Genomic DNA, 26,110 nt, shown 5'->3' on the forward strand with positions numbered 1-26,110 from the left:
TGCGCCCAGAGAGGCTCCCTCGGGCCCGTCTACCAGCGAGAGGCTCCGCTTGGGGCCAGAGCGGCCTCCCGCCCGCGGAGGTCCACGGTGGTCTCCGCGCCGGGGCGGGGGCCCAGGGACGGTTCCTGTGCGTAGGGGGCGCCACTTTATCCGTGGGTCGGAAGTGAGGGGTACAAGAGGGTGACTCCTCTCTAGGCCTGAGTTCTCCTCAGTATTCTGAGAGCTTCGTTGCCATAGCAACTTCCAATCCTAGAGAGTCTCCGGTAAGGTTCAGGAGAGTCTGAATTGGGTTGAGGACTCGATGACCCAGGACTCCAGAGGGAAAGATCCCCCACTACTACCTTCTCGACCCTTGGAGTGTGTCCACTGCTTCCTCCCGGGAAAGGCAAGAAGACACACTTTAAGCCCAGTTCCTCCAGCTTTCATCGGCCCTTGGAAGCCCTGCCCAACCAAGCCAGGGGAACGCAGGGCGTCTTCACCCCGCGCCTTTCATCCCCTCTGGATCTCCAAGCAACAACTGGTTCATCACCCTAATGACGCTGACCCTTTTATGAGGCTGCTTTCATGTCAGCTGCCTGGGAGTGCCATCTCAGCATTAAGCCTAGGGAGGGTGGCACGGCGCCCCAGACCCTGCCCTGGAGTTTATAAGGCAGCTCGCAGGGTGAGGTCCCTGCTCCATAGTGTCCCCAGTACTCTCACCCTTTATAGAAACACCCTGCTCAGCACGCTTGTCTTGCCGAATGCAGTCTGGACTGGGAACTCAGACAGGGCAAGGACACAGCCTAATCATCTTTGTAGTACCTCCCTCACCCAAACCAATAGTATTTGTGGGTATGAATTAAACTGGAGTTTTCTGAGGTTAAATTGGGGGAGTTTGAGGTTAAAATTTTAGAGTTAAGAGGAACTAAAATAAGGGGGCAAGTGAATTTAAAAAGGATGGACTCCTTTCCTCCATTTCTCCCTAGTATGTGCTATTCTCAGTAGGCTGCTTGCAAGGTCCTGCCTATCACAGTGCTAAGGGAGCAGAAACCACACACACCACTGGATAGGGAAGGATGGGAGAGGCTCAGTGGGTGGGAAGAGAGAAGTCATTCATCCAGCCAATCATTCACTAGCCTCTCCAAAGTGCCTACTTTGTGCTAGGTTGGGAGGGCACAGACTCAGAGACCACTTACCCTGTCTGCCAATGGCTCACAGTCTACCATCTGCTGCAGGTAGCCAACCTGTCTTTAGTCTTTAGACCATCTTCTCACTGTGTTCTTTGCATCTAAGCCATCTCATTTACTCATAGCTTTTTTTTTTTTTAAGGTTTTATTTATTTATTTGACAGAGAGAGACACAGTGAGAGGGGGAACACAAGCAGGGGGAGTGGGAGAGGGAGAAGCAGGCTCCCACTGAGCAGGGAGCCCGATGCGGGTTGGATCCCAGGGTCCTGGGATCATGACCTGAGCCGAAGGCAGATGCTTAACGACTGAGCCACCCAGGCGCCCCTACTCTCATAGCTTTAATTTTAGCTGTAGATGACGCTGAATTCTGTTGATATCTCCAATCTAGAATTCTCAGTTGTGAGTTCTAGATGTCTATATCCAACTATCTACTGGATCTCTTGGGTGTTTCACAAAACCTGGAGACATAACATATTTAAGATGAACTTATCATTCTCTCCCCACTTTTCAACAAAAGAAAAAACAAATGCAGTACTTGATTCTCTTTTCCTGAATTCCTTATCTTGTCAAATCGATTCACCATGCAACTGATCACCAAATTAGAAAGATAGGAGACATCATAAACTCCCTCTTTCTTACTCCTGACTCCCAACTTATCACCGAGTCTTGTTGATTCTCCTACCAAATATCTTCTAAATCTATCTCTCTCTGTTCCACCCCAATTCAGGCTCTCATCATTTTTATTTTAAAACTTGGGATACTACCATTGTCTCCTAACTGGCCCCCAGTCTCATCTCGCTCCATTCTTTAATCTTCTACCAATGACTTTCTACACTTGATCTTAGCCAAAAGGCCGAGAAGCGATTGCCAATGACTTTCTTAAAAGCAAAAACTGATCACGTCACTTCATTGGCATAAAATCTATCAATGGCTTTCCACTGCTGTTAGGATACAGTTTGAACTCTTTGACCTACCACACAAAGTCTTTGATTATTTGCCTCCCTTCGACCATCAATATTGACCCCAAATACTTGTAGTTTCAGAAAAATGCCATGACTTTTGCCAGTTTCCTCCACCCTTTCCTTCCACACCCTTCAAATCTCAAAACAGACATAACCTCCTCCAGGAAGTTTTCCATGATGCCCACTGTCCCTGAAGTTAAATACCGTTTGCTCTGCTCCCATAGCACCTCCGTAATAGTTCTCACCGTGCTCTACTGTAATTGTCTAGCTCCTCCGGACGGTAACGTTCTAACTCGTCCATTTTTTTCTCAGCATGTGGTTTTGTACCTGGCACAGAGTAGGTGCTCAGAAAACATCTGACGAATAAACGATTGAATAAAAGAAGTGTTACTGCTCTATGGTAGTCTTTAGAGAAAGAACATTTGGGCATCAGAAACACCAGCACCGCTCGTCCCCGGCGCCTAGAACGGTGTGCTCAGGCGCACAGCCGGCCCATGTCCCGTCATTCTCCCCGCCGGCCGCTGGGGGCGCTGTGAGTCCGGCTCCCGCTGCCCGCCGCCGGAATTGGTCATGCCGGACGGAAGCTGGGGGGGCGGGGCCGGACGGAGCCTGGAAGGACCCGGGAGGAAAAGCAGAGTCCTTGTGGCTGTGCTGCCCCTCCCCTGGTCCCGGCGCGCCTAGAGGGGCCCGGCCGGGGTGCTGCGAGGGCTCCGGGAGGTACGGAGCTGGGAGGCCACCGCGTCCGGGCCGCCTTAGGTGGCGGGTCTCTGCCTCCGATTCCCTCGGGGGGAATAGGTGGCGGAAGCCCTCTGGCAGTCTCTCTTAGGGGTATCCCTTAGTTGCGGGGCCCGCAGGCGGGAGGAGGGGTCTGTATCAGGAGTTTACTCGAGAGGTCTCTGTTTGGGACACCTTTTGGGAGTACATCTGTATCTGCTGTCTGGGGCAGTCTTGGTGTGGGGTTCCTTCTGGGAAGCCTATGTTTGGGATGCCTTCGACGAGATCTCTGTCTGGGACCTCTTCGGCGAAGGGGTTTCTGTGTCAGCCTCTTCATCCTGCTTTGTCCGTTGAAGGGCAGCACAGATTTTCTCCTTTCCAAAGCCTTTTCCCCTTAGATTCTTTGACTCTTTTCTTTCTTGTCTGATGTTCTTCATCTTAGCCATGGACTTGACTGGGAATTAGAGGGAATTAATTGTTGTCCAGGTAAATCATACAGGAAAGCAAAATACCCTCCTTGTTTGCTCACTCTCCCCACGAAGAGCGGCTTAAGACAGATCCATACAAAACGGGATCCCTGCTTATTTCTCCATGGAGTCATGGTTCAAGACCAGAAGCTGAGCCAGAGCTCCCTTCAGCAACTGGTCTTCCACATCCTGTGCACAGAAGGGAACCTGGGCAGTGGTTCCTTTGAAGCAGAGACTCTCTTCCCCCTTTATGGCATCATTTACTGAGAACCTGTCCTGAGCCAGTTACTGGCCCTGTACTGGTTATAACAGAGATGAATAAATTATAGCTCACTGTCCAGTAACAGACATAGACACATCATTCCAGTACACCCTGACCCTAGGAGGGGACAGACAGTGCTGAATCCCTGAGGCCTGTGTATTCTGTCCAGATCCTGGACTCTCAGTTACGGGAGGTCTGCCCACTTTTTCATCCCACTTAACCCAGTGTGCCTCTGTTTTTCAGGGTTGAAGGCTAAGCATGGGGAAGAGCTGCAAGGTGGTCGTGTGTGGCCAAGCATCTGTGGGCAAAACATCAATCCTGGAGCAGCTTCTGTATGGGAACCATGTAGTAGGTGAGTGTTGTTGGGGCGGGGGGCATGGTGGAAGAAGTTGAAGAATAAGTAGGATTTGATCACAACACGAAAAGGCTACCTTTTCGGTGGTGGTGGTTATTGCACCCCACAGAGTAAAACTGCATAATGACCCCAACCCTAGCATATTGAAATCCGGAGAGAGGAAACCCAATACTTGAGCTAGGGAGGAAAAGCTCTCAAGTCACACTTTTGCTTAGCATGGAATTAGCATGAGATTAATGTCTGTTCCCCCCACACACACACACACAAGTCATCCAGTCCTGCCGGACTGTCCATCCCTGGCCCTCTCTCTTCGGCCCCACATTCCTTTCTCTCTGGCTGGTAAGCCTTTTAGGATATACTCAGTCACTCATGTTTCCCACCTTCCTTCTCTCTACAAACAAGTTTTCTCTTCATCTTGTCCCAGGTTCTGAGATGATTGAGACCCAGGAAGACATCTATGTGGGCTCCATTGAGACCGACCGGGGGGTGCGGGAGCAGGTGCGTTTCTATGACACCCGGGGGCTCCGAGATGGGGCTGAACTGCCCCGGCACTGCTTCTCCTGCACCGACGGCTATGTCCTGGTCTACAGCACGGACAGCCGAGAGTCTTTTCAGCGTGTGGAGCTGCTCAAGAAGGAAATCGACAAATCCAAGGACAAGAAGGAGGTTTGTGTGTGCAGGGGACACTGGTGATGAGAGGGAGTAGGCCCTGGGCTAGTTTTGGGGAGCCTGGCATGGCTGTTTTTCATTCATATCTCAGGAGATGGGGTAGGAGCTAGAGGGGGGATGGAGGCCACTGGAGGCGGTCTTCCCCCTGGAGGTGGCCGTGTGTTGAGGCAGCTCAACCAGAGAGGCTTTTCTTTAGTTTCAGGGGTTCCTGACCTAACTCCAGAAGCCCCCACTAATCTTTCTTGATGATGGTTCCTTGCTCTTAGCTGTGAAGGCCCTTCTGTTCTCACATCCCCCTGTAAGCTGCAGGTATTTGGAGGGGTGCTCCCTTACCAGTTGTTTAGACAGACTGATAGCTAGTAACGAGCAGGCATAGGTGATACAGGGTTTATAAGGGAACTCCTGGAGGGAGGGCCAGATGGAGGCCAGAATTTAAACAGAGGAAGGAGAGGACAAAGCAACCATCTCCCTCTCCCCAGTTACTGTTTCTAATATAGGAAGAGGTGAAACGTTCGCCATTGAGACTTTCCCTTCTCTTAGGACTCCTAGGTAGGTGCCTGCCATCACACCCAGGCCTGAGGTCCACAGTACATCCTCAGGTCTCTACTCTGTCTTCCCCAGGTCACCATCGTGGTCCTGGGCAACAAGTGTGACCTGCAGGAGCAGCGGCGTGTCGACCCAGACGTGGCTCAGCACTGGGCCAAGTCCGAGAAGGTGAAACTGTGGGAGGTATCTGTGGCTGACCGCCGCTCTCTGCTGGAGCCCTTCGTCTACCTGGCCAGCAAGATGACCCAGCCCCAGAGCAAGTCTGCTTTCCCCCTCAGCCGCAAGAACAAGGGCAGCGGCTCCTTAGACGGCTGAAGAGCTGCCATTCCCTCTCCACCTACCCAGCCTCATTCCAGCTTCTGGGGCTCTGGAGGATGTGTCCAGGGGTGGGGTTAGGCAAGCTGTCCCTCCCAGGCCAGGCAGCTGGGCTGTCCCAGGCTCAGGTCACTTTCGCTCCCTCCCAACTCTGGGAAGTGCAGATAATCGAGGCTAGTGCCCCCAAATCCTGCCTCTCCTCCAGCTCTCATCATCCCTGCCCTGCTGTGACCTGAGGCAGTTGTGGGTCAGTGTCCCCTCCTGCCTGCCCTGGCTCGGAAGCAGAGCCACCATGCAGAAGTTCCCGGTCCAGGCTCTGGTTTGTCACAGGGGTCCCCCCACCTGTGGGTTTCCTGCCAGTGACACACACACACACACACTCACACCTATGGCACCAGCCTGGACTCTGGAGAAAGGCATCTGGGTATCGCGTACATGCATGTAGACGTGTGCACGCGTTCATGTGTGTGCCTGCTGGTGTCCAGCTCTGACTGGCCTCTCCTTGGCTGGAAGAAGCCAGCCGCCTGGGAAGTGTAATTTTCCGCTTTCACTCTCCACCCCCCGCCCAAGTTGTTTTGCTTCCTCTTCCTGCTCAGGGAGCACACGGCCCTCATTGGCTGAGATGGAATGGAATGAAGGCTGGGCTTCACCCGCTGGCTTTGGGACCCTGCAAGGCCTTTCTCCTCTCTGGGTTTCAGTTTTCTCATCTGTAAGGTGATGGGAGTTGCTTAGATGATCTTCTGGATCCTTTCCAGCCCTCAGATTTTCTCATGCCCGTGGCTTCGGGCTGGCTGTTACTGTGCCCTGGCTTCTGCCTCTTCAAGGTGCTATGCCTCCTGGCCCTGGAGGCTGAGACACTGCTCCCCCGAACCACCAGGGGGCAGGCGTGCACTGTCCGCTCTAGTGGCCAGAGTGGCTGCCCAGTGCCCACTCAGCGGACCTCACACCGGTGGGGCCTGGTCTTCACCCCTTCCTGTGGTGGTTTTCGGCTAATAGCTGGACTTCTATTTATAAATTACTTGTGTTTCTCTGCCTGCTGCCATGGTGAAGGCTGGACAAGGTGCTCCTCTAGCCCCTCCTTACCTCAGATGCCTGAACAGAACAAGGCAAACCAGTAGCAGCTTCTCAGGAGCTGTCAGATCTGTCGGAACTCAGAAGGGTGGTTACACTTTCAACATGCTATAAAGTGAGCTTGTCACCCACAACTCCCCATGTCCACTTCATGCTTCTAATGTGCACACCCAGTGTAGATGAGACGCTAGAGCCAGGTGACTGACTTCTAGTACACACCCCTTCTCCCCAAGACGGGAGAGGCGAGCAGGACGGGCCACCCAGGGCTGGGCGAGTCGAATTAGGGCATATACAGGCTCGGGCTTGAATTCATTTATTGATGCGTTGGACACAATAAAACCACAACTGTTATCAAAAAGTTTCCCTTCCCTCCCCCCTTCTTGTCCTCCCATTGGAAATATCTAAAAAAAGAAAAGATACAGGTGGATACTGGCAAAGTCCCATATTGTGGGATGAAGGAGCAGTGCTGGGGGTGGGATGGGGGTTGTGACATTGACTTTGACAACATGAAAATAGGTCTTGAGAGTATGTCATCCTGGATCCCAACACTCAGTTTCACAGTGAGGGGGGCTGGGTGCTAGTTGGAAGGAGGGGAAGCTGGATTTGGTGTTAGGGACCAGCTTGGGGTGAGGAGCTGGAGGGGAAAGCTCTTTGTTTGGGAGCCCTGGCGTAGGGAGGTTGGTGTTTGCTGGGTCCAGAGTCTGAGACCCAGTGCTTCCCCCCACCCAGGTGGGGTTCACAAGGAATCAAAGGCTGAGGAGCTTGTGTGGGGTTGATCACCTCTGTTAAAACTGGGCCCAGCCAGAAAATCACCCTCACCTACCCCTCTCCTAGCGCCATCTTGTCAGAGCAAAGGAACCCCAAAAGCCTTCAGCCCCAGCCCCATTTTGGCTTTGCCCCCACGTAGCACTGCTCCCTTTCTCCTCCACAGTCTTCTTCCACTCCCCCAGGGTCACCCTGTCCAGATAGCCTTGAACCCTCTCCAGCTTGAGACCCCATCTGCCACCTCAGCGATTCTCTGGAGAATCGAGTAAATGGGGAGGGCCTCCCCTGCAGACTTGTCCCCAGCTCAAAGTTAAGATTCCTAGGGCCTCTGGCCATGGGGGTATAGGTCTCGAGTGGGGGAAATGAGAGCACCATGGGGCTGGGGCTAGGATTTTGCATAGATCTTTGGGATTTCTCAGTTTGCTCCCCATAAATCAGGCTGGAAAATGCAGGGGAGCCCAGCAGTAGCCTGAGAAGGCTGGGGAAAGGAGGGTGGGGATGGAAGGGCCTTGGGCCAGGAGGGTAGTAGTGGAGTCCCTAGACCAGACTGGGTAAAGGCAGATGCCCTTGAAACTAGCCCAGCTCTTCCTAGATTGGGCAGGAAGCCCTCGGCTGTAAAAGGCAGTTTCCTGGGGATGGAGGAAACTGAGGCATCTTGGGAAGAGGAAGTGGGGAGAGCAACTGCTGGGAAATGAGCCCTGGCCTCCCCAGGAAGCCTAGTAGGGGGCAAAGACAATGGGCCCTGTGGCAGGGCGGACAGCTCCTGCTGGGGTACGAAACAGAGCTGGGCCCAGGATGGGAGCTGGGAAGAGGGTGGTGGCTGCTGTGGGAGCAGGCCGGAGGGCCAGGGGCCCTGGCAGGGCACAGATGGCAGCAGCTGCGGCCGGGATCGGGCTGGGCAGAAAGCGGGCCGCCAGCGTCTTGGTGAGTTGCTTCTGCAAGGCCAGTTTCGACTGCAGAGAGGAGAGAGAGGAATGGACCCAGTCTGACCCAGGAAAATCCACCCCCTCCCGGGGCTCCATCCTTGGGCTTTCTGCTGCAGGAAAGACGTGCCTTTTAGGGTTCCAAGCCTAAATCCTCCCTTCCCACCCCCAAACACTCATTCCAAAGGGCTTTCTCCACCACCTGTCTTCCTGCCCAGGGGAAGGAGGCTGTGGGGGGGTGGGGGCAGAGATGGTCTCTAGGAGATGCACGCCCACCCCTTGCTCTTGACCCACCTCCCCGGAAATTCCTCTGGGCAGATCCCAAGATGGCCAAAAACACCAGTCCAGCTCTCCCTCAGCCTAGGCAGCCTTGAAGGTCGGGGGAGGGAGGGTGGCTTCCTTCCTGCCCCACCTTCTCCCCGCCCCCCCCTCCAGTCTCCCCACCTTGCCCTTCTGGTCCACTCCCTCCCCCTCCGGACCCGGGCCCAGCCCTGTTGCCTGGAGACAGATACCTTGAGGACACTCACAGCCAGCGCCGCATGCTTCTGCAGCTTGCTGTGCTGGCTGGAGGGCTTGGGGGGCTTCCCAGCCAGGCGGTCTTTGTGTCTCCTGCTGCTCAGGTGCTAACGGACAAACAGACAGACAGACTGGCAATGGGATGAGGAAGCCCAAGGACCCCCCCACAACCCTATCATCCTCAACTAGCTAACCCTTCCTCCACCCGTGAGTTGCATGTTGGACACACATTTGTGGGGTGTCACCCTGGGAAGCGGAGGTGAGACTTGGCCTTTGCCCTCCAGGAGCCCTCTGTCCTTCCAGCCTTGCTCCTCTTCCTTTACTGGCTCCCTCCAGGCACCCGACACCAGTTCCACCCCCTCAGCCCTGCTCCAGCCCCAGTCCCAGCCTCACTTCTCCCACCTGCTTGAGCTGGGTCTCTGAATTGACTTGGAGCTGACACAGAGCACAGTGAAAAGGAGGGCTGGGCCCCTGTCGGCCCCCCTGGCCCCCTGCCACTCTCTTGGCCTTGTGTCCAGCTCCCCGGGGAACTGGGCGGCCCCGGCCCCTTCGGGGAGCACCTCGCTGACCTTCCACCATCCACCGGTGCTTGGCTCCTGAGGGAGGAGGGAAGACAACCCATCAGCACCGAAGAGGAGCTGCAAGGGCCATGGAGACCCCCCCCCGCCAACACACCGAACTAGGTCAGTCTGGCTGCCCCATCAAGCCTCCAGCCACCTGAGAATTCTCTTCCCCACCTCCGCAAGGTCCTCCCAGCTTCAATCATTTTCCGCCAGCCGCCCCCCACACCCAGGCCTTCTTGCGGTGGAACTACACGGCTTCCCTTTGCTCTCATCTCCTGCCTTCCTTCTGGGTCTGACCTATGGACAGATGGAGGAAGTGTTTCCGGCCTTCTCCCAGTGACCCTTCAGTCCTTGCTGCCCCAGACTTCTCTTCCCAATTCTCCCACCTCAAAAACCAGCTGGAGGAGCCAGAATGCCCACCCAATCACAGCTGAACACAAGGCCTGTGTCACCAGGCCCTTGAGACAAATGCCCAGAAAGTTCAGCCTGCGTGCAGCTGGGGAGGGCCGGCTGCCTGCCCTCTCCTCTCCTAGACTCCAGCGCACTGACCTGTGTTGTGAGCCTGAAGCTGGGAGGCAGAGTTCACTGTCACCTTGCATGTGGGGCAATAGAGGCGCCCCTTCTCGCTCCTGCCCTCCACACTCACACCAGTTCCCACAGCAGCAGCTGCTGGCTCAGGCCCTGGCGCCTCTCTCCCAGGCTCTGGGGAGCAGGGTGGGCAGGAGGAAGAAGAAGAGGAGGCAGCATCCAAGAGGTCTGAGTGGGCCGGCTCCCTGGGCGTGGGGTCCGGAGTCAGCGGTGGCTGGTGTTGGGGTCCAGGAAGAAGGGCCTCAGGAACTGCTGGGGAGATGGAAGGCATCGGGTAAGAATCATCTCGAGACCATGATTTTAAGTAGTGATATACTGGGGGTGGCATGGCAGAGTGGAAGCATCCCTGACGTAGGGATGACCAGCAGTGAAATCCAGACTCCACGCTCCCACCAACTCACTGGGCAGACTTGGGCCTCTTTGGGCCTCAGCTTCCCCATCTGAAAATATAAAGTTGGACAGAGGGGTCTCAGAAAGCCCTCACAGCCCTGATACTTCAGAATTATTAGCTAACTGTAAAATAAGTGGAAGTCACCAAAAAGATGCACTGGAATATTCATAGAGCACCACTCATAATAGCATAAAACTGGAAACTCTCCAGGGTGCCTGGGTGGCTCAGTTGGCTGAGCATCTGCCTTCAGCTCAGGTCATGATCTCAGGGTCCTGGAATCGAGCCCCGCTTCTAGTTCTGCACTTAGTGGGGAATCTGCTTCTCCCTGTCCCTCTGCCCCTCCCCCTTGCTCATGCTCGCTCTCTCGCTCTCTCTTTTTTTTTTTTTTAAGATTTTATTTATTCATTTGAGAGAGAGAGAATGAGAGACAGAGAGCACGAGCGGGAAGAGGGTCAGAGGGAGAAGCAGACCCCCCGCCGAGCAGGGAGCCCAATGCGGGACTCGATCCCGGGACTCTAGGATCATGACCTGAGCCGAAGGCAGCCGTCCAACCAACTGAGCCACCCAGGCGCCCTCTCTCGCTCTCTCTTAAATAAATAAAATCTTTTAAAAAAAGATAAAACTGGAAACTATCCAAATGTCCATAACAGGAGAGTAGATTTTAAAAAAGAGTTGTATGGTCACACAAGAGGGCTCTACACAGCTTCATGCAACAACACTGAAGAGGCCAGGTACAAAATCTCCCTACTACAGGATTCACCAAAACCAGGAGCAACTGATCGATGGCAAGAAAAGTCAAGATCACTTGGGGGAGGGGTGTAGGTAGTGGAATAGTGTTGCCCCCAAATTCACGTCTGCCTGAAACCTCAGAATGTGATCTTATTGGGACCCAGGGTCTTTGCAGATGTAAGTAGTTAAGATGAGATCATAGTGGACCAGGGTGGACCCTAATCCAATGACTGGTGTCATAAGAAGACCATGTGGAAATAAAATAGGATAAAAACAGAGAGGGAGACAAACCACAAGAGACTCTTAACTCTAGGAAACAAACAGGGTTGCTGGAGGGGAGGTGGGGGGGATGGGATAAATGGATGATGGGCATTAAGGAGGGCACCTGATGCAATGAGCACTGGGTGTTGTATGCAACTGATTCTACCCCGAAACTAATAATACACTATACGTTAACTAATTTGAATTTAAATAAAACAAAACAAAACAAAACAAGACCATGTGAAGACACAGAGACATGGGGAGAATGTGATGTGAAGACAGAGGCAGAGATTGCAGGGATGCATCTATAAGCCAAGGAACGCCAAAGATGGTCAGCAACCACCAGAAGCTAGATGAGAGGCGTGAGACAGATTCTCCATCTGAGCCCCATCCCATAGACACCTTGATTTCAAATTTCTCACCTCCAGAATGGTGAGAAAATAAATGTCTGTTGTTTTCAGCCACCCACTGTGGGGTCATTCACTGTGGTAGCCCTGGGAAGCTAATACAACGAGGCAGTGACTGGGGGAGGGGGCAGCAAGGAGGGCTTCTGAGCGCCAGTGCCATGTTTCTTGATCTTGGTATGTTCAGACTGGGAAAGTTCGTTGAGCTCAACACTTGTGATGTGTGCCTTTTTCTGTATGTATGGGCTACCCCAACATAGACAAAAATAATAAGCAGAAATCTCCCAACCCCTCACCGGAAACCAGATTTGGATTGGGGAGTGGGGAGGGGAGGGAGAAGAGTTCAGGACTGACCTTTGTTCTGCGGCTCTCCTGGGGATCCACTGGCTGAAGTCGGGGTTGGGGACACCAGCACCCCATCCTGGGCCAGGGTTTGTGGCCTCTGCTTGCTCTTGGCAGCTTCGACAGCCTTGAGTTTTCTGGCGTGTTTGTGGCCTTTGTAATGTGCTTCGGCTTGGTTCTGGGGAGGGGAGGGCTTGGGGTCACCATTTATTTGCTGAGTCTGCATGCCCCCTCCATGAGCTGGCGCTGGGCAGGGGGCAGATCAGAGGGGGCAGGGCTTCAGCCAGACAAGAGGGGAATCCTTGTTTTGTTTTGTTTTTTAAAGATTTTATTTATTTGACAGAGAGAGACACAGCGAGAGAGGGAACACAAGCAGGGGGAGCGGGAGAGGGAGAAGCAGGCTTCCCGCTGAGCAGGGAGCCTGATGCGATGCGGGGCTCGATCCCAGGACCCTGGGATCATGACCCGAGCCAAAGGTAGACACTTAAGGACTGAGCCACCCAGGTGCCTCAGAGGGGAATCCTTATCATCACAGCATGTGTGTGGCCCTGAGGTTTACAGAATTCCTTCTCATACATACATGAGCCCCCAGGCAAGCAGCTTCTGGCTTCAAATTCTGTCTCAGCCACTTATTAGCTGTGCATCTCTGGGCAAGTCGCCTCACCTCTCTGAGCCTCAGTTTGCTGACTCGTAAACTTTGTGACAATACTGACCTCACAGGGTTGTGAGAATTAAAAAGAACATGAAGGGCGCCTGGGTGGCTCAGTCAGTTAAGCAGCCGACTCTTGATTTTGGCTCAGGTCATGATCTCAGGGTCGTGAGATGGAGCCCCGCGTGGGGCTCCGCGCTCAGCCAGGGGTCTGCTTGAGATTCTTTCTCCCTCTGCCCCTCCCTCCACTCTCTCTCAAATAAATAAAATCTTTAAAAATAAATAAATAAAAGTAAATAGAACACGAATGACAAGGGCCTAATACATACAGCAGGTGCTCAACAAATGTTAGTTACCAAGTTCATAAATGCACAAATGGAAAAAGTAGAGCATTCCTCATACTTGGGGTATGTGCACCCCAGAACATTCATCCCTTTGTTCATTTTTTTCAGCAAATCGTTTTTGAGCATTTGCTCTTTGCCAGGCTCTGTGCCAGGGGCCCGGCATGGAGAAGACATGGTCCCTCCCTCAGAGTGACGTCTTTCTGTCCATCTCTTGCAAGACTCATATGACCTGAAAACTTGAAAAGAACCCCTGAATCTAGCCTGTTAGTGTCCTCCCTCCTTCAACCAGAGGTCCCTGCTTATTGCTCCCAAGTATAGGAAGGACAGGCCCCTGTGGCCCCTCCCTAGACCCTTTCACCAGAGCAGATCTCCCCAAGCCCCAGAATTTTCCAGACAGAAGGTAAATATTCCCTCGGAGTCCAGAATGAGGCTTCTCCACTATCTAGGGGTAGGCTGTGGTAGAAAGTATGTGGGCCTTGGGGTCAGCCAGGCCTGGGTTCAAATCCCAGCTCTGCTACTCACCAGCTGTGTGGCCTCAGGCAAATCACTTAACATCTCTGAGGCTGTTTCCTCATGTGAAAAGTGGGGATGATAATAGCACCTCTTTCCATCTCACAAAGTATCATGAGAACTAATTAAGATGATGGGCATGAATATATTCAACACATTAACTCTCTGGTGCTTTAAGAACTCAGCTCCAGACCAGGAACTGATTGGGGCCCCTGGGACCCAGAGCAGGGAAGGGCAGTATTTTCTCTTGCAGAAGGATCCAGAACACAGGAGAGAAGCAGAAGGGAGGGAAATGGAGGCCCCAGGGCCACTAGAGATGAGGCAGAGGAATTTGGAGAGAAGAGACGGCAGGATGGGTAAAGGACCAGGAGCGCCTGCCTCTTCTGCACCCAAGGATGGAAAATACGGACCCCAGTCCCTTAGCCAGCCCTATTCCTCCAGGAAAGACCCCAGCAGCCAGTGTCCAACCCTCTCCCTGCCCAGCCCCCTCCCCAGCCTGTTTCCACTACTCCCTCTCACCGCTGAGTTGAACCTCAGGTGACAGATGTTACAGGAAATGAAGAGCTTCTTCTTCAGAGGGGAGGGGACCCCAAACGTGTGGCTGATGACAGCTTTCTGGATCGGGTCCATCTGTGAAGGGGGTGGGAGGGCACAATAACGCTGGGGTCGGCTCTGGAAGGGGAGGCAGTACAAAATGCCAGAAACTACAGACTATTAAGGACGGCAAGCATCGGGACATAGGAAGAACTTCCCCATCCCTGTGGATAAGAGACACACAGAAACAATCTCTTCCCTGGCTGACCTTCTCTGTTCGCCCGGGCTTCAGCTTGGAGGCAGGGGGGATGGCCAGGGTGAACTCCGTGATCGGGAGAAAAACAACCATGTCCCGGTGATCACCTTGGCCTCTCTTGCTGCCCCACTGGCCTCCGGTTTGGGTTTTTTTTCCTTATTCACAAAAATCACAACTATTGGGACAGAGTTGGGGGCAGGGAGAAACAGGGACGGGACAAAGAGTCTCTCTGTTGGTAATCCTCTCCCATAACCCAGCCTTGTGCTGGGCCTGTGGGCTGGGGGAGAAGGCTTGCTTATCTTTTCAGCTCTGCCACTTTCACAGGGCCCGAGGGGGGAGTGAGGGCATGGCCAGGGCAGGTGGGGGGCCAGGAAGGGGCAGGTTGCAGCACGTGCAGGCCAGACGGTCCCTGAGTTGTAGGATTATTTCTTTGGTATATTAATTTATGTGGGGGGGTTTTTTCCCCTCTTCCTTAACTTTTTTTTTTTTCCCTTCTATCAAACGAAGCCTTTATGTTCCCTTTCCTCAGGGGCTGCTTGCTGGACCAAAAGCAGTTGTCTGGGCTTGCTTATCAAGAGGAACTTTCCAGACCTCCCTGAGAGAAGAGAACAGAGGCTTTGAGAGAAAAGCATGGTTTCAGAAACTCCCTAGGGAACGGAACGAGGGTCTAACCCTCACCTAACAGCACCTGGGGCTGGGGGCAGGCAGGGGACAGGAGCACGGCCTGCCCGGGGGCCCCCAGAGATGCGGGCAACAGAAGCTGTACCCACTCCCAAGGGACTGTGTACATGGTGCGTCCGCAAGTGAAGAGAGGACCAAACAACAGGGGACCCTCCCCAAATGGCTCAGGCTCCCGTGGACCTCTGTGCGACGCTGGAGGTTAGAAAGGAAGGGACTCCTAAGGATGACTGAGACTGAATTTCCCACCATCTTGTCAGGATGGGCTGGGGCTCCTTGATGATTACATTTGATGTTTCAGAATTAAAGAAAGGGGGGGTACTTCTTATAGTGAAGTAAAATTCACGCTCCCTGCACTTGTCATTCACACACACGCACATGTGGAAATACAGAGACACAGAGCACAGAAGCCTACAGGCAGGTACGAATCACAGAGCCATGCAGAAAAATGCAGACCCAAAGGAGTACGAATGGCATACTTCACAGACACGCTCACAATCACCCAACCCCCCCACACACACACTCAGAGGTCAGACACACACCAAACACGTACAGAGTCAACACAAAGACAAAAAATCTCTCAGAGACATAGGCACATACGTTAATTACATAGTTACCAAGGCGCAAGAGTTGTTTACAAATACACACACATCCACAAGTATCACACAAAGACCCACAGAAACATAAACTAAAACAGAAGGGCACACCCCAGACATACAGATGTCCCTCTACAAACACTCAAGTGTAACCTCCAGGCCACAGGCCCAGCAGTCATTACCGGGGGAGGGGGTGACACCATCCTCATTCCTTGGCCTCGGGGAAAGCTGGACCCAGGGGTCCCTGTTTTGGGAGTGCCCAGTCACTCTTGGGGATGCTGCTCCTACTTATACCCACCTTCCAAGAGCCAGCCCCTCTGTGCCCACCTTCCCTGCCCACCCCCAAGCTCGGCCGCATGCCCCCACCCACCAGCCCAGCCCGTACCGTGCTGAAGTTGGGGGTGAGACTGAGCGGGGTGGCGCCATTGAAGTGGAAGGCGAGCAAGTGCTTGAAGTCCAGCGGGGGCTGCAGAGGCCTGGCAGGCAGGGGCAGGGAGGCCAGCAGGGGGCTGGGGGCACTGGAGGCTGGGCCTGCTGCAGGAGGAAGAAGGGCAGGGTCTGAAATGGGGAGCCACAGGGCTCACAGTGACCTCCACGGCCAGAAAAAGAGGCTGGTGGGCTTCTTGGGTGTGGAGCCAGGGCAGAAACTCCCTCTTCACAAAGCAGCACTGGCTAAGTCCGGGGCACTCACAGCCCATTTCTGTGCCTCTCCTCTCCACAATGGGGGTAGCAGAAGCAGGGAGAGCACAGTTCTCAGTTCCCAGCCCCGAAGGATGCCCCTCCCATCCCCTCCAGAGGCAGCCCGAGGGCCCCAATGAACCCCAGCTGGGAATCAGGCCAAGGGAGGGGCAGAGGCGTACACACACACACACACACACACACACACACACACACCACCATGGAGACTGTGTGATGTACTGGGTTTCCATTTATTGCAAGTTAAACCCAAACCCAGGGGGCCTGGGGAAAGGCCAGCCCCCTCCCCTCTCACTAACTGCCCCCCTCTCAATCCCCACATCATTTGCTGCAGGGGCTGACAGAGAAGACGGGAAACCCGTTGGAATCTGAAGGGATGTTGTCCCCTAGCTCTGTGAGGCCCCAACTCCTTCCAGAAGGCAAAAAGCCCTCCAACCCCTGGGTCAGGCCTGAGGCTGGTCCTCAGAGTTGGCCGGTCCAGCCCTGTGGTTTTAGGTCTTTGGTCTTAAAGGTCTGAGGCAAGGGCAGGGAAAGGCTAGGAACTTTGGGGAGCAACCAGACTCTGAGGAAGAATTAGAAATAAATCCAGTCCATCGGGACTTTTCTGGACCCTGTCATTGCAAAACCGTAAGAAGTCCTTTCAGATTTTTTGTGTGTTAACAATATGCAAGATAGGTTTATTTTACATTTATAGATGTATATGTCTATATACACAGCCATATGCAGAAGAGCCTCACGCAGTGGGTAGGGGAGGTAGGGCACCACTACCTCCCTTGAACTGGTAGCTTGTGCACAGAGAGGGTGCTGTGCTGTGTGTCAAAAACAAGGAAGCCATCTGCTCCAGTTCTATCTGAAGAGAGGAGATGCTGTCAGCAGGGGAGCTAACAGCCAAGAACCCACTCTCCCTTCCCTCAATCCCTCAATTCCTGAGACCCAGTCTTCCTCTCTCCCTCCAACCAAGACTCTTCAGTTTTTCTAGGGCCCAAATCTGGGCTTGGTCCAGACGGAAAAAGGTGAGCTACTCCTCACCAAACTCTGGCAAGGGCAGGAGCGATATTGAGGGTGCCCCCAAACCTAGCATCTCTGCCGGCTCGCCCAGGCCTCCCGTGACGCAACCCTTCCTTCACAGCCCACGGGGCACGGTCAGCACTCAGCACTGAGCGGAGGAAGCCCGGGGCAGGTGGGTGGGAGGCCACGGTGAGGCGGTCAGCTTGGGTGTAGCACGGTCAGATCCGCCTCGGCCCCTAGACTAGCGCCCAGGGCCCCAGGCTGACTGGGCGGAGGGAAGGCGGCCGCCCTCACGGGGGCTGCGACCCCAGGAGCCCCTCCGCCCACCCACTCTCCAAGAACTCCACGGCCAGCGCAAAGTCAAACTCGTGCAGCGGAGGCCCATCCACGGCGATCTTCACCGCCGGGCCGCCCCGGCCCTCCCCGGCCCCGCTCTGCCCCCACCACCGCAGCTCCCGGCTGCGGCCCACCTTGTCCAGGAGGCCGGCGCCCGCGGGCATTGCCAAGGCCAGGGCGGCCAGGGCGGCGAAGTCCGGGAAGAGCTCGTGCAGCTCAGAGCGCGCGCACGCCAGCTTGGCGCACAGGGCCCGCGGGCCCAGCCGCCCCAGGCTGCGCACCACGCGCTTGAAGAGCGCGAAGTCGCCCAGCGCCCGCTGGCGCACCACGGCGGGGGCGAAGGTGCGCAGCAGCACCCGCAGCGCCCCCTCGCCGTGCGCGCCCAGCTCCTCGGGTGCCTGCGGGTAGCCGCGCGGGTCGAAGATCGCCGCGAAGGCGGCCACGGCGTCCAGCGAGGGCCCGGGGTAGGAGTCCCACAGCCCCCTCCGCATGGAGTCCAGGAAGGCCCCCCGCAGCCGTTCCAAGCCCCGCACGGCAGCCTCCGAGTAGCCGACCAGCTCCACGCCGCGGTAGGTGCAGCGCCCACCGCCCAAGTCGGGGCCGGAGGAAGCCAAGTCCTGCAGGAAGCCCTGGAGGCGCGCCCCACCCGAGATGCGCTGCGCTTGGAGGGAGGCCGCGGCCGCCATCACCAGCGGCTGCAGCAAGGCCAAGTCCGGCTCTTCTGGCTGCAGGACAAGGGCGAGCTTCTGCACGGTGGGCAGAGTGTCCAGCAGCAGGTAGGTGAAGGCCACGAAGGTGAACTGGCGCAGGGCGAGGGCCAGTGCCCTAGCTGTAGGGGAGGCTGGGGCAGAGGCCTCCAGTGTGGGCACCAGGCAAGGCCAAGCCTCAGCCACTGCTTCCACGATAGGCAGCAAGGACGCCCAGGGCACTGGCCGGGGTCCCGCCAAGTCAACAGCAGCAAGGTCCAGTGCCGCCCGGAGCTCGGGGACCGTGTGGGAACTGGGGCCACCATGCAGGCGGAATAGGGCATCCAGCACACTTTCATATTCACTTAGGTAGGCCGGGGGCTCAGGATCTGTCCGGCCCGGGAGGCAGTGTAGCTCGGTGAGCAGTGGGCAGGCGGCGCGGAGTTGTGGGCCCACGTGCCCAAGGCGGTCCCTGGGGAGGCTCGAGCTGAGCCAGGCCAGCTTGGCTGCAGACACACCGAAGGCCTGCAGGATGTCCAGGAGTTGGCCAGCAGTGGCCTCACCCTCCTGTAGTGCCACACTGCCCAGGAACGTGGTAGCCGGCTGGCCATCACAGGGGGACACCGAAGTGGCAAACAAGGCCAGACTGTGGGACTCAGGCCAGTCCCTGGTCTCGTCCAACACCAGCCCCACATACGGGGATGCCTTCAGGCGCTGGCAGGCCTCTGTGTGCAAGACACTGGCCATGGCCACCTGGGACAGCCAGGGAGAGAAAGGGAGGGACAGAGTTAGGCTTGTCCTGAGCAGGGGAGGTAGCAGTACAGAAGACAGAAAGGGCACAGGCCTCGGGCACAGACAGACTAATCCTGGCCTGGCTGCTTACTGGCTGGGTGAGCTTGGGCAAGTCATTTCACCTCTCTGAGCCTCAGTTTCCTCAGCTCTGAAATCAGGCTACTACTTGCCTCTCAGCTCCTTAAAAGGTTGTTGTCAATTAAAAATGTAACTTTCTGTGGCTGTGCTGGTAAGTGTAAAAATGCTTGAGGAACCATAAAGATTCTGCAGTATTTTGTGTGTGTCTCTACAGCATGGCCCCGGTTCCTATTCCTGGGGGTCTCCCTCCACTCTGCGCTCAGGAATTAACTCACAGACATGTTCCCTCCCAGTTACATAGAGCCCCAACTGTGTGCTGTTTGTCCGCGTGTCAGCTCTCTGTAGGATGAGATCTAACTCCCCCACCCTCTCGCAAGTCCCTAGGACTCACACACCTGGTACCTAGGACAGAACTGCAACTTGCATGCCCCGAGGGGCCACGTGGGTGGTACTGGGCTTGATGTGGGCCAGGGATACACCAAAAGGAATGGAGAAGCCGTGGGTCTTCTTCATGCCCTGAGGGCACAGGGACCTAGCTTTTCAGAAGTCACAAACCCACATTTTCATATGTAATCTCTCTCTCTTTTTTTTAACTTGGAAACTAAGTGAGGTTTTCCAAAAACACTGTGAAAATCAACAAGATACATCTGTGGGCCAGTCAAGCCCCCAGGCTACCCAGCTTGCAATCTCTGGCCTCTGCTGGGAGGGAAAGCCCCTCTGCCCCACCCCTGGGGACAGGGCCTGGTCTGGCCTCTTCGTGGCCGTGCCCCCAGCAGCTGGCCCAGGGCCTGGCACATAGCATGGCTCTGAAAGATTCTGCTGGGTGAAGGTATGAATGAAGCTCTCCGGCTCCTGCCCGGGGGCCTGGCATGTTGGCGCTGTGCCCAGAGGGCTCGATGTCCTCCCTCCTCAAGCCCTCCCCCACACCTCTGGCCACCACCCACCTGCATGTCCCTCACCCTCCTGGGGCTGTAGCAGTCGCCGTGCTCTGTGCCCAGCAGGGCCTGGCACAGGTTGAACCTCTGCAGCTCGAGCAGGGCGGAGCAGCGGTCGTCGGGCACGTCCTCCTTGGCCATGCAGTACACCGTGGTCAGCACGGCCACTTTGGCTGGGTCCACCTCCATCTTGACGCCCCTGGAGGTGGGGGGCGTCTCCAGGTCTGGGTAGGCCCCTCCTCCCTCGGCGTGGCCCTCAAAAGTGGGCTGGCCCCGGTTGACGGCCAGCGCCTGGCGGTGGGCCCCCGAGGTCACGTGGCGCAGCAGGGCGTGGCGCTGGAAGTTGTCGGTGCCCACGGTGAAGGCGTTCTCCGCTTTGCCATGCTTGTTCCGCACCAGGGCCTGGCGGCACTCGAGGCAAAACATCAACTTCCGCTCATAGTCGAAGTCCAGCCAGGGAAACTCCTCTTTCCAGTGCTCGTTGAAGTAACGCTTGCACTTCTTGTTGGAGTTGGAGGCCTCTCCGGCGGGTTTCTTCCCTGGGGGCACCATTCCTGCTCGAGGGGCAGGGCACCCCCAACCCCCACCCAAGTGCTCTGGCCCCCCAGCCTCCCCCTACACACCGCGGCACCTCCCTTGACAATGGAAGTTGGTGGGGAAGGCAGGAGGGGAGCACGCTGGGCTAATGGGGACCATCCATCTAACTTAGCTGGGAAAGTTTATTCCTGCTCCTCCGGTGGGAGACTGGAGATGAAAGAGACAAGGGAGAGGTGTTAGGGGGTCCACCGTGGGTTCATGCTGCCCACAGAGCACTCCCCAACTGACCGGGGCACAGCACCTAACGGGGAAGGGCTCCTGGAATGGGTGGGGTCATGCCAAGGGCCACAGAATGTCATCCAAAGTGGGGGGAGGCCTGGGGGCCCCAGCCCACTCTGAGGGTCTCCCTCCATCCGGGACAAGGCCCTGATGAGCTTTGACTGTTGAAAGCATGGCAGAACTCGGCTCTGGAAAGACTGGCACCAATCTGTGCAACTGAGTCCAGGTGACAGCGGTTCCCAGGGCTCATGAATAATCTGTGACTGAGCCAGGATCGGACCTTGACTCCTCATTCAAGGATGGCCAGTCTCTTCAGTCCACAATCATTTATTTCATGAGAATGAAGTTAGCACAAAGCTGAGATCCCAGAGCCACGGGGCCAAAGAATGGCATTCATTTTCACCGGGCCTCCCTTCCCTAAACCTATACATGGCACACTCAAACGCACACATGCACCCTGATAGTGTGGTGCTGGGTAGGGAAGCCCAGAAGTGGGGGCGGGCCCCAGACTTAAGGGGCTAGCTGGCCAACTGTACCTTGCTCACTCTTCCACCACCCCAGGCATGAGGCCAGGTGAGCAGTTCAGGACCAGAGGCCACGTCCTGCCAACGGCCAAAACCAGACACCTCTACCTCCTTACTATCCCTCATCCCTGTCCCCTAGATGCCCACTCGTAACGACAGCAGTAACTACCCTTTGTCAAGTGGGAACTGCGTCAGGCCTTGTGCTAAGGACTTTGCAGTGACTCCATGAGAAGACCAAGATTACTCTTGCAAGTACTCTGTGAGGGTGGTAACCTCCTCATTTTGGAGAGGAGGAAACCAAGGCTGGGGGACCTTAAGTGACTTGCTCAAGGTTCCACAAGCAGAAAGTGGCCAAGGCAGAGTTAGAACCTACGTCCAGGGGCGCCTGGGTGGCTCAGTCGGTTAAGCGTCTGACTTTGGCTCAGCTCATGATCTCAGGGTCCTGGAATCGAACCCCGCATCCAGCTCCCTGCTCAGTGAGGAGCCTGCTTCTCCCTCTCCCTCTGCTCCCCACCCCTCACTCATGCTCAGTCTCTCTCAAATAAATAAATAAAATCTTAAAAAAAAAAAAAGAAGAAGAAATCTACATCCACTTGACCCCAAAGGCCAAGCTGAGACTCTGGCCTGCACTGTCTCACCTGGATTATACATCTGCCTCCACCTTTGCAGTCACGCCCCCAAATTCGTCCCTCCCTCAGCATCCAGAGAACCAGCTCACACAAAGGTCACTCCCTTGCTTCCACCTCTTCGCAGGTGTCCTAAGTGGTTGCCTGAATCTACACACCTCACCATGAGCCAGCAAGGTCCTCCTCAGCCTCCCGCTGCTCCTGGCTGCTCGCCAGCTCCAGAGGCTCACCATTCCTCCCACACACCCAGCTGTTACTCTGCTTCTGCCTTCATCCTCTGTGCCTGGGATTTCCTATCCCTCCTCCCTGGCTAATTCCCATTCATTCCTGGAGAGCAGCTCTGCATCCTCTCTGCCACCCGGATCCCCCCAACTGGGGCTGGTGCCTGTCCTTTAGTCTCCCATAATTCTCTGGGTGTGGGTCTTGATAATACAATACGGTAAACTCAGGGTTTCTCTATGTATCTCTGCACTTGGTTCCTAGAAGGTCAAGATCACGTTTGTTCATTTTGGGATCCCTAAGCCCCTGTAGAGGGCTCGGTATGAAGATGCCTTTGAGCAAAAGTTTGTTGTTTAAGAGAACGGAAGGACTGATTTGGGCTGTATGAAAGAACTGCCTGTTTCTAAGGCTACTGGTTAGATGACTGGGCTCTGAGAAAGCAGTGATTGTCTTGTCCTCCTGATATGCCCAGCACCCTTCATGGAACCTAGCACTTAGTGGATAAGTAAAGGGCAGATGAACAGAATGCCAGGGGCAGCCTGTTCAGTGCAAGGGAAGGTGCTCCCTATTGCCCGATGCAGTGAAACTCTCAGTGGCATTTGGGACTGCTCACCCCACCCTCCCTGAAACATGCATTTCTCTTGGCTTCCAAGACCCTATGTCTCCCAGCTTTCCTTTCCCCCATCAGCACCCCTCCGCCTCTGATGTCATCTCTTCCTCCTTTTCCTAACCTAAAACTGTCCAGAAAGTTCAGAACCATGTCTGCTGGTCACCCTGAAATAAACCACTCCAGCCGGAGCCACTCCTCTGGGTGCCACACCTCTCCATCCAACCACTTTCCTGGCTTGTCTAGATGGAGCTGTCGATCTGTCCCTACAGATATGCTCCTCTCCCAGTCATCCCCATCTCAGGAAACGCCTGCTCTCCTACCCAGGTGCTCTGGCCAGAAAGCTGCCCCTCCAGCCCCTGCTCTCTTCCATAACCTGGAGCTGGTCTATCCACAGGTGCTGTTGGCTCACCCTCCACAATCTGCCTGTAACCTGTCTCATCTCTCCATGCCGCTGCTACTAGCCTTGTCCAGGGCACCTGCATCTCTTGCCTGGACTACGGCAGTCACTTCCTGATGGCACTCTGGGCTTCCACTCTTACCCTTCTCTGAGCCGTCTGGACCAATAACAGCTGGAGGGGGCTTTTGAAAACATACTGCTTAAAACCCCTCTGTGATTTCTTGTTGTCTGAGGCCAGTGGCAGGATCCCTTTCGAGGTCTGGTACTGCTGACGTCTCTGGTGGCCACTTGTGCCTCTCTCCCCTTCCTGCTACACCAGCCTTTCCTCAGTTCCTCCAGAGTGCCAGGTTCCTGTCCCCAGGGCCTCTGCACATGCTGTGCCCTCTTCCAGAATGTCTCCACCTCCTCTCAACACTTTGCCTATTTCACTTCCCCTTTGGTCCCCTCTTCCAAGGAGACTTCTTTTTCCCTTCCCAGGAGGTCCTTTTCTTTTCTGTCACTATTTCCTGTTTGTTCCCTCACTGTACTCCTCACGGTTTACAAATTTGCTTATTTTCTCTGCATTTCTATTGCTTGGCACGCTCTCTCTCTCCTTCTCCTTCTTCTTCCTCTCTCTCAAGAATGCAAGCTTCCTGAGGACAGGAAAGGTAACTAACCTGTTCACATCTGAACAGAAGGGAATGCTGCCTGGCACCCAGCAGGTGCTCCACAAAATTTGGGGAGTGAATGAATAAGGAACCACCAGCTTTCAAGCAGAGAGAACAATGAGTGCTGTCTTGGGCACCTGTTGGGTGGCTAAAACAGCTGCCTTTGACCTCCTTTCCTCCCAGGATCCCATGATTCTGTGACCCCATCTAGCTCACCACCCAAAGGATCTTAGAATGTGGAGGAGGTGCAATTCCAAGGTGGTACCCTTTGAAAGTTTGTCAGCTCCTTTCCATATACCTAGAACTGGCTATCCTGCCCCATTCTGCAGAGGGATAAAATTACTATGTGACCTAGGATGTTTTTGATCAAAGAACAGACGAGTAGGTAGGGAGGATGCATGGGAAGATGGATTCTGAAACTGCACCGTCAGATACGGTAGCTAGTAACCACATGTGGCTGTTTATAATTAATCAGAATTAGAAAAACATTGTAGAATTCCTCAGTCTCTCTAGTCACATTTCAAGTTCTTGATAGCCACTGGCTACTGTATGAAATGGCCCAGACAGAGACCATTGACTTCACCCCAGAAAGTTCTATCGGACAGCGCTACTCTAAAACAACCCAGCCAAAGTTACCTCAACCTGAGGGAACCAGGCTGGACGGGGTGGGCTGTAAATAAAATGTGACTATGTGACCAAGGCTGACCAGGGCGGTGCACCTGTCAGGCCCAGGTCCCCCACACCTCTCTGCACCCTGGGCACCTAGACGTCAGCCGCCACAACTTGTGGGGCTCCTGGAGTGACTGTGTATTATTGGTCTCTGGTCCCCACTCCACCCTGGCAGGTCAGCCTCAAACACAGAGCTTATGTGGCCCCAGGGTGGCAGTCCCCAGCCTCCTCCTCCCCAGGGCCCTTTGGGCCCTTTCCCTTCGGGAGCCCCTAGGGGGATCTATGCTCCAGGTCGGAGGACGGGCGAGGTGGGAGCTCCCTGCTCGCCCCAGACCAGGACACGGAGGGCTGGGGAACTTCCTCTGGGGGGCGCGTGGTGGGGGAGCCCTCGAAGGTCCCGGAGGCCCCCGCCTCCTCCCGCGCGGCTGCCCCGCCCGCAGGGCTCCCACCGGTTGGCCGCCCCCCCACCACCCGGCCGGAAGCTCCGGGAGGGGGCGCCCCCCTGGCCCGGGCACCGCGCCCGCCGCACACACTCACGGAGACTCGGGAGCCACCATCTTGCGCGGTGGACGCTCTGGCCGCGGTCTCCTTGGGCCCAACTGAGCGACAGCAGCCACTAGCGGTAACCGGGGCGAAGAGGCGCCAGCAGCCGGCGAGGGCCGGGGCGGCGGGCAGGGCGGCGGCGCCCTGGGGCTCACCTGGCGCGGCTGTCCCCCCTGCGCGCGCGCTCAGCAGGCAGCGGGGACCCCGGAGGTGAGACCGCCGGAAGGGTGTCCCGCCAGCGGGAGGGACAGGGTCATTCATTCATCACGGGCACCCACCAGTTCTAGAGCAGCTCCCAGGTGAGAGCTCCCAGGTGAGAGCCAAACAGGTAGAGTGCTAGGGAGGCACCGGCAAAATGCTTTGGGATCACAGGGGAGCAGGGAGGAAGCCGACGGTCTGCGGGGAGAGGCTATTAGGTTTCACTGCAGGATAAGTCAAGTTTTAGCAGGGGAAGGGCATCCCAGGCAGTGGGCCTGGCTCAGCACCCATGGGGAATTGAAAGTGCAGTGCAGGTTCACAAAGGTCAAGGCGGAGTGGAAGTATGGAGGGGAGGGGGCGGGGCCTGCTGCTGGAAGGCTCTGCAGTGAGTACTGGGGAGTTTGACCTTCTCGCCTCCTGGGGAACCTCAGGAGAGGGGTTCCCTGTGTGGGTTCCCAGGTGAGGGGAGGAGAAGGTGGAGGAATGTGGAACTGTGGCGGCCATCCCTCCCAGACCTGGAGTCCAGAGGCCTGCAGTGGGGCTCCAGTGACATTGAACTCTGAGGCCTTGGGCTAGACACTTACCTATGAGCCTCAGCTTCCTCCATCTGTGAAGTGGGAATTACAGCTGGGTGAGGAGGAAAGGGCAAGGCAGGGATGGGTCTGAGGAACAAAGGAGCTAGGTGTGGAGGCCGTTTGAAGAGGGGGTGCTGCGGCACTCGGTGATTTAGTCTCCCCTTCCCATCAACACAATC

General features: G+C 55.6%; 3 protein-coding genes across 4 annotated transcripts in view; 1 reads left to right on the plus strand and 2 right to left on the minus strand.

The window, feature by feature from the left end:
* Positions 1-2,689: 2,689 nt before the first annotated feature.
* On the plus strand, positions 2,690-6,885 carry NKIRAS2 (NFKB inhibitor interacting Ras like 2). Its single transcript, XM_045888913.3, has 4 exons — positions 2,690-2,845; positions 3,815-3,923; positions 4,351-4,592; positions 5,217-6,885. The coding sequence occupies exons 2-4, from the start codon at positions 3,830-3,832 to the stop codon at positions 5,454-5,456; spliced, it is 576 nt and encodes a 191-aa protein (XP_045744869.1). The 5' UTR covers positions 2,690-2,845; positions 3,815-3,829; the 3' UTR covers positions 5,457-6,885.
* Positions 6,886-7,022: 137 nt separating this feature from the next.
* ZNF385C (zinc finger protein 385C) overlaps positions 7,023-26,110 on the minus strand; it is a 29,779-nt gene continuing 10,691 nt past the window's right edge. The window contains exons 3-9 of the mRNA XM_064583529.1: positions 15,962-16,107; positions 14,032-14,142; positions 12,022-12,187; positions 9,844-10,131; positions 9,134-9,327; positions 8,728-8,838; positions 7,023-8,245 (exon numbers count right to left, since the gene is read on the minus strand). Coding sequence (XP_064439599.1) covers positions 8,009-8,245; positions 8,728-8,838; positions 9,134-9,327; positions 9,844-10,131; positions 12,022-12,187; positions 14,032-14,142; positions 15,962-16,107 — 1,253 coding nt within the window. The 3' untranslated portion in view covers positions 7,023-8,008. The remainder of the gene's footprint in view (positions 8,246-8,727; positions 8,839-9,133; positions 9,328-9,843; positions 10,132-12,021; positions 12,188-14,031; positions 14,143-15,961; positions 16,108-26,110) is intronic.
* CUNH17orf113 (chromosome unknown C17orf113 homolog) lies at positions 16,489-25,192 on the minus strand. 2 transcript variants are annotated; one of them, XM_054510812.2, is made up of 3 exons: positions 25,153-25,192; positions 20,117-20,851; positions 16,489-19,055 (listed from the first exon to the last, which is right to left on the minus strand). In XM_054510812.2, exons 2-3 carry the CDS (start codon positions 20,657-20,659, stop codon positions 17,571-17,573), a joined length of 2,028 nt encoding a protein of 675 aa, XP_054366787.1. In that variant the 5' UTR covers positions 20,660-20,851; positions 25,153-25,192; the 3' UTR covers positions 16,489-17,570. The 2 variants fall into 2 exon arrangements, with proteins under 2 accessions (XP_054366787.1, XP_045744868.1); XM_045888912.3 differs by lacking the exon at positions 25,153-25,192 and having other exon boundaries at positions 20,117-25,101.

The sequence above is a fragment of the Mirounga angustirostris genome, unplaced genomic scaffold (assembly GCF_029215605.1).
Source record: "Mirounga angustirostris isolate CCGP_5_RB_7025 unplaced genomic scaffold, mMirAng1.0.hap1 SCAF_17, whole genome shotgun sequence".
Lineage (NCBI taxonomy): Eukaryota > Metazoa > Chordata > Mammalia > Carnivora > Phocidae > Mirounga > Mirounga angustirostris.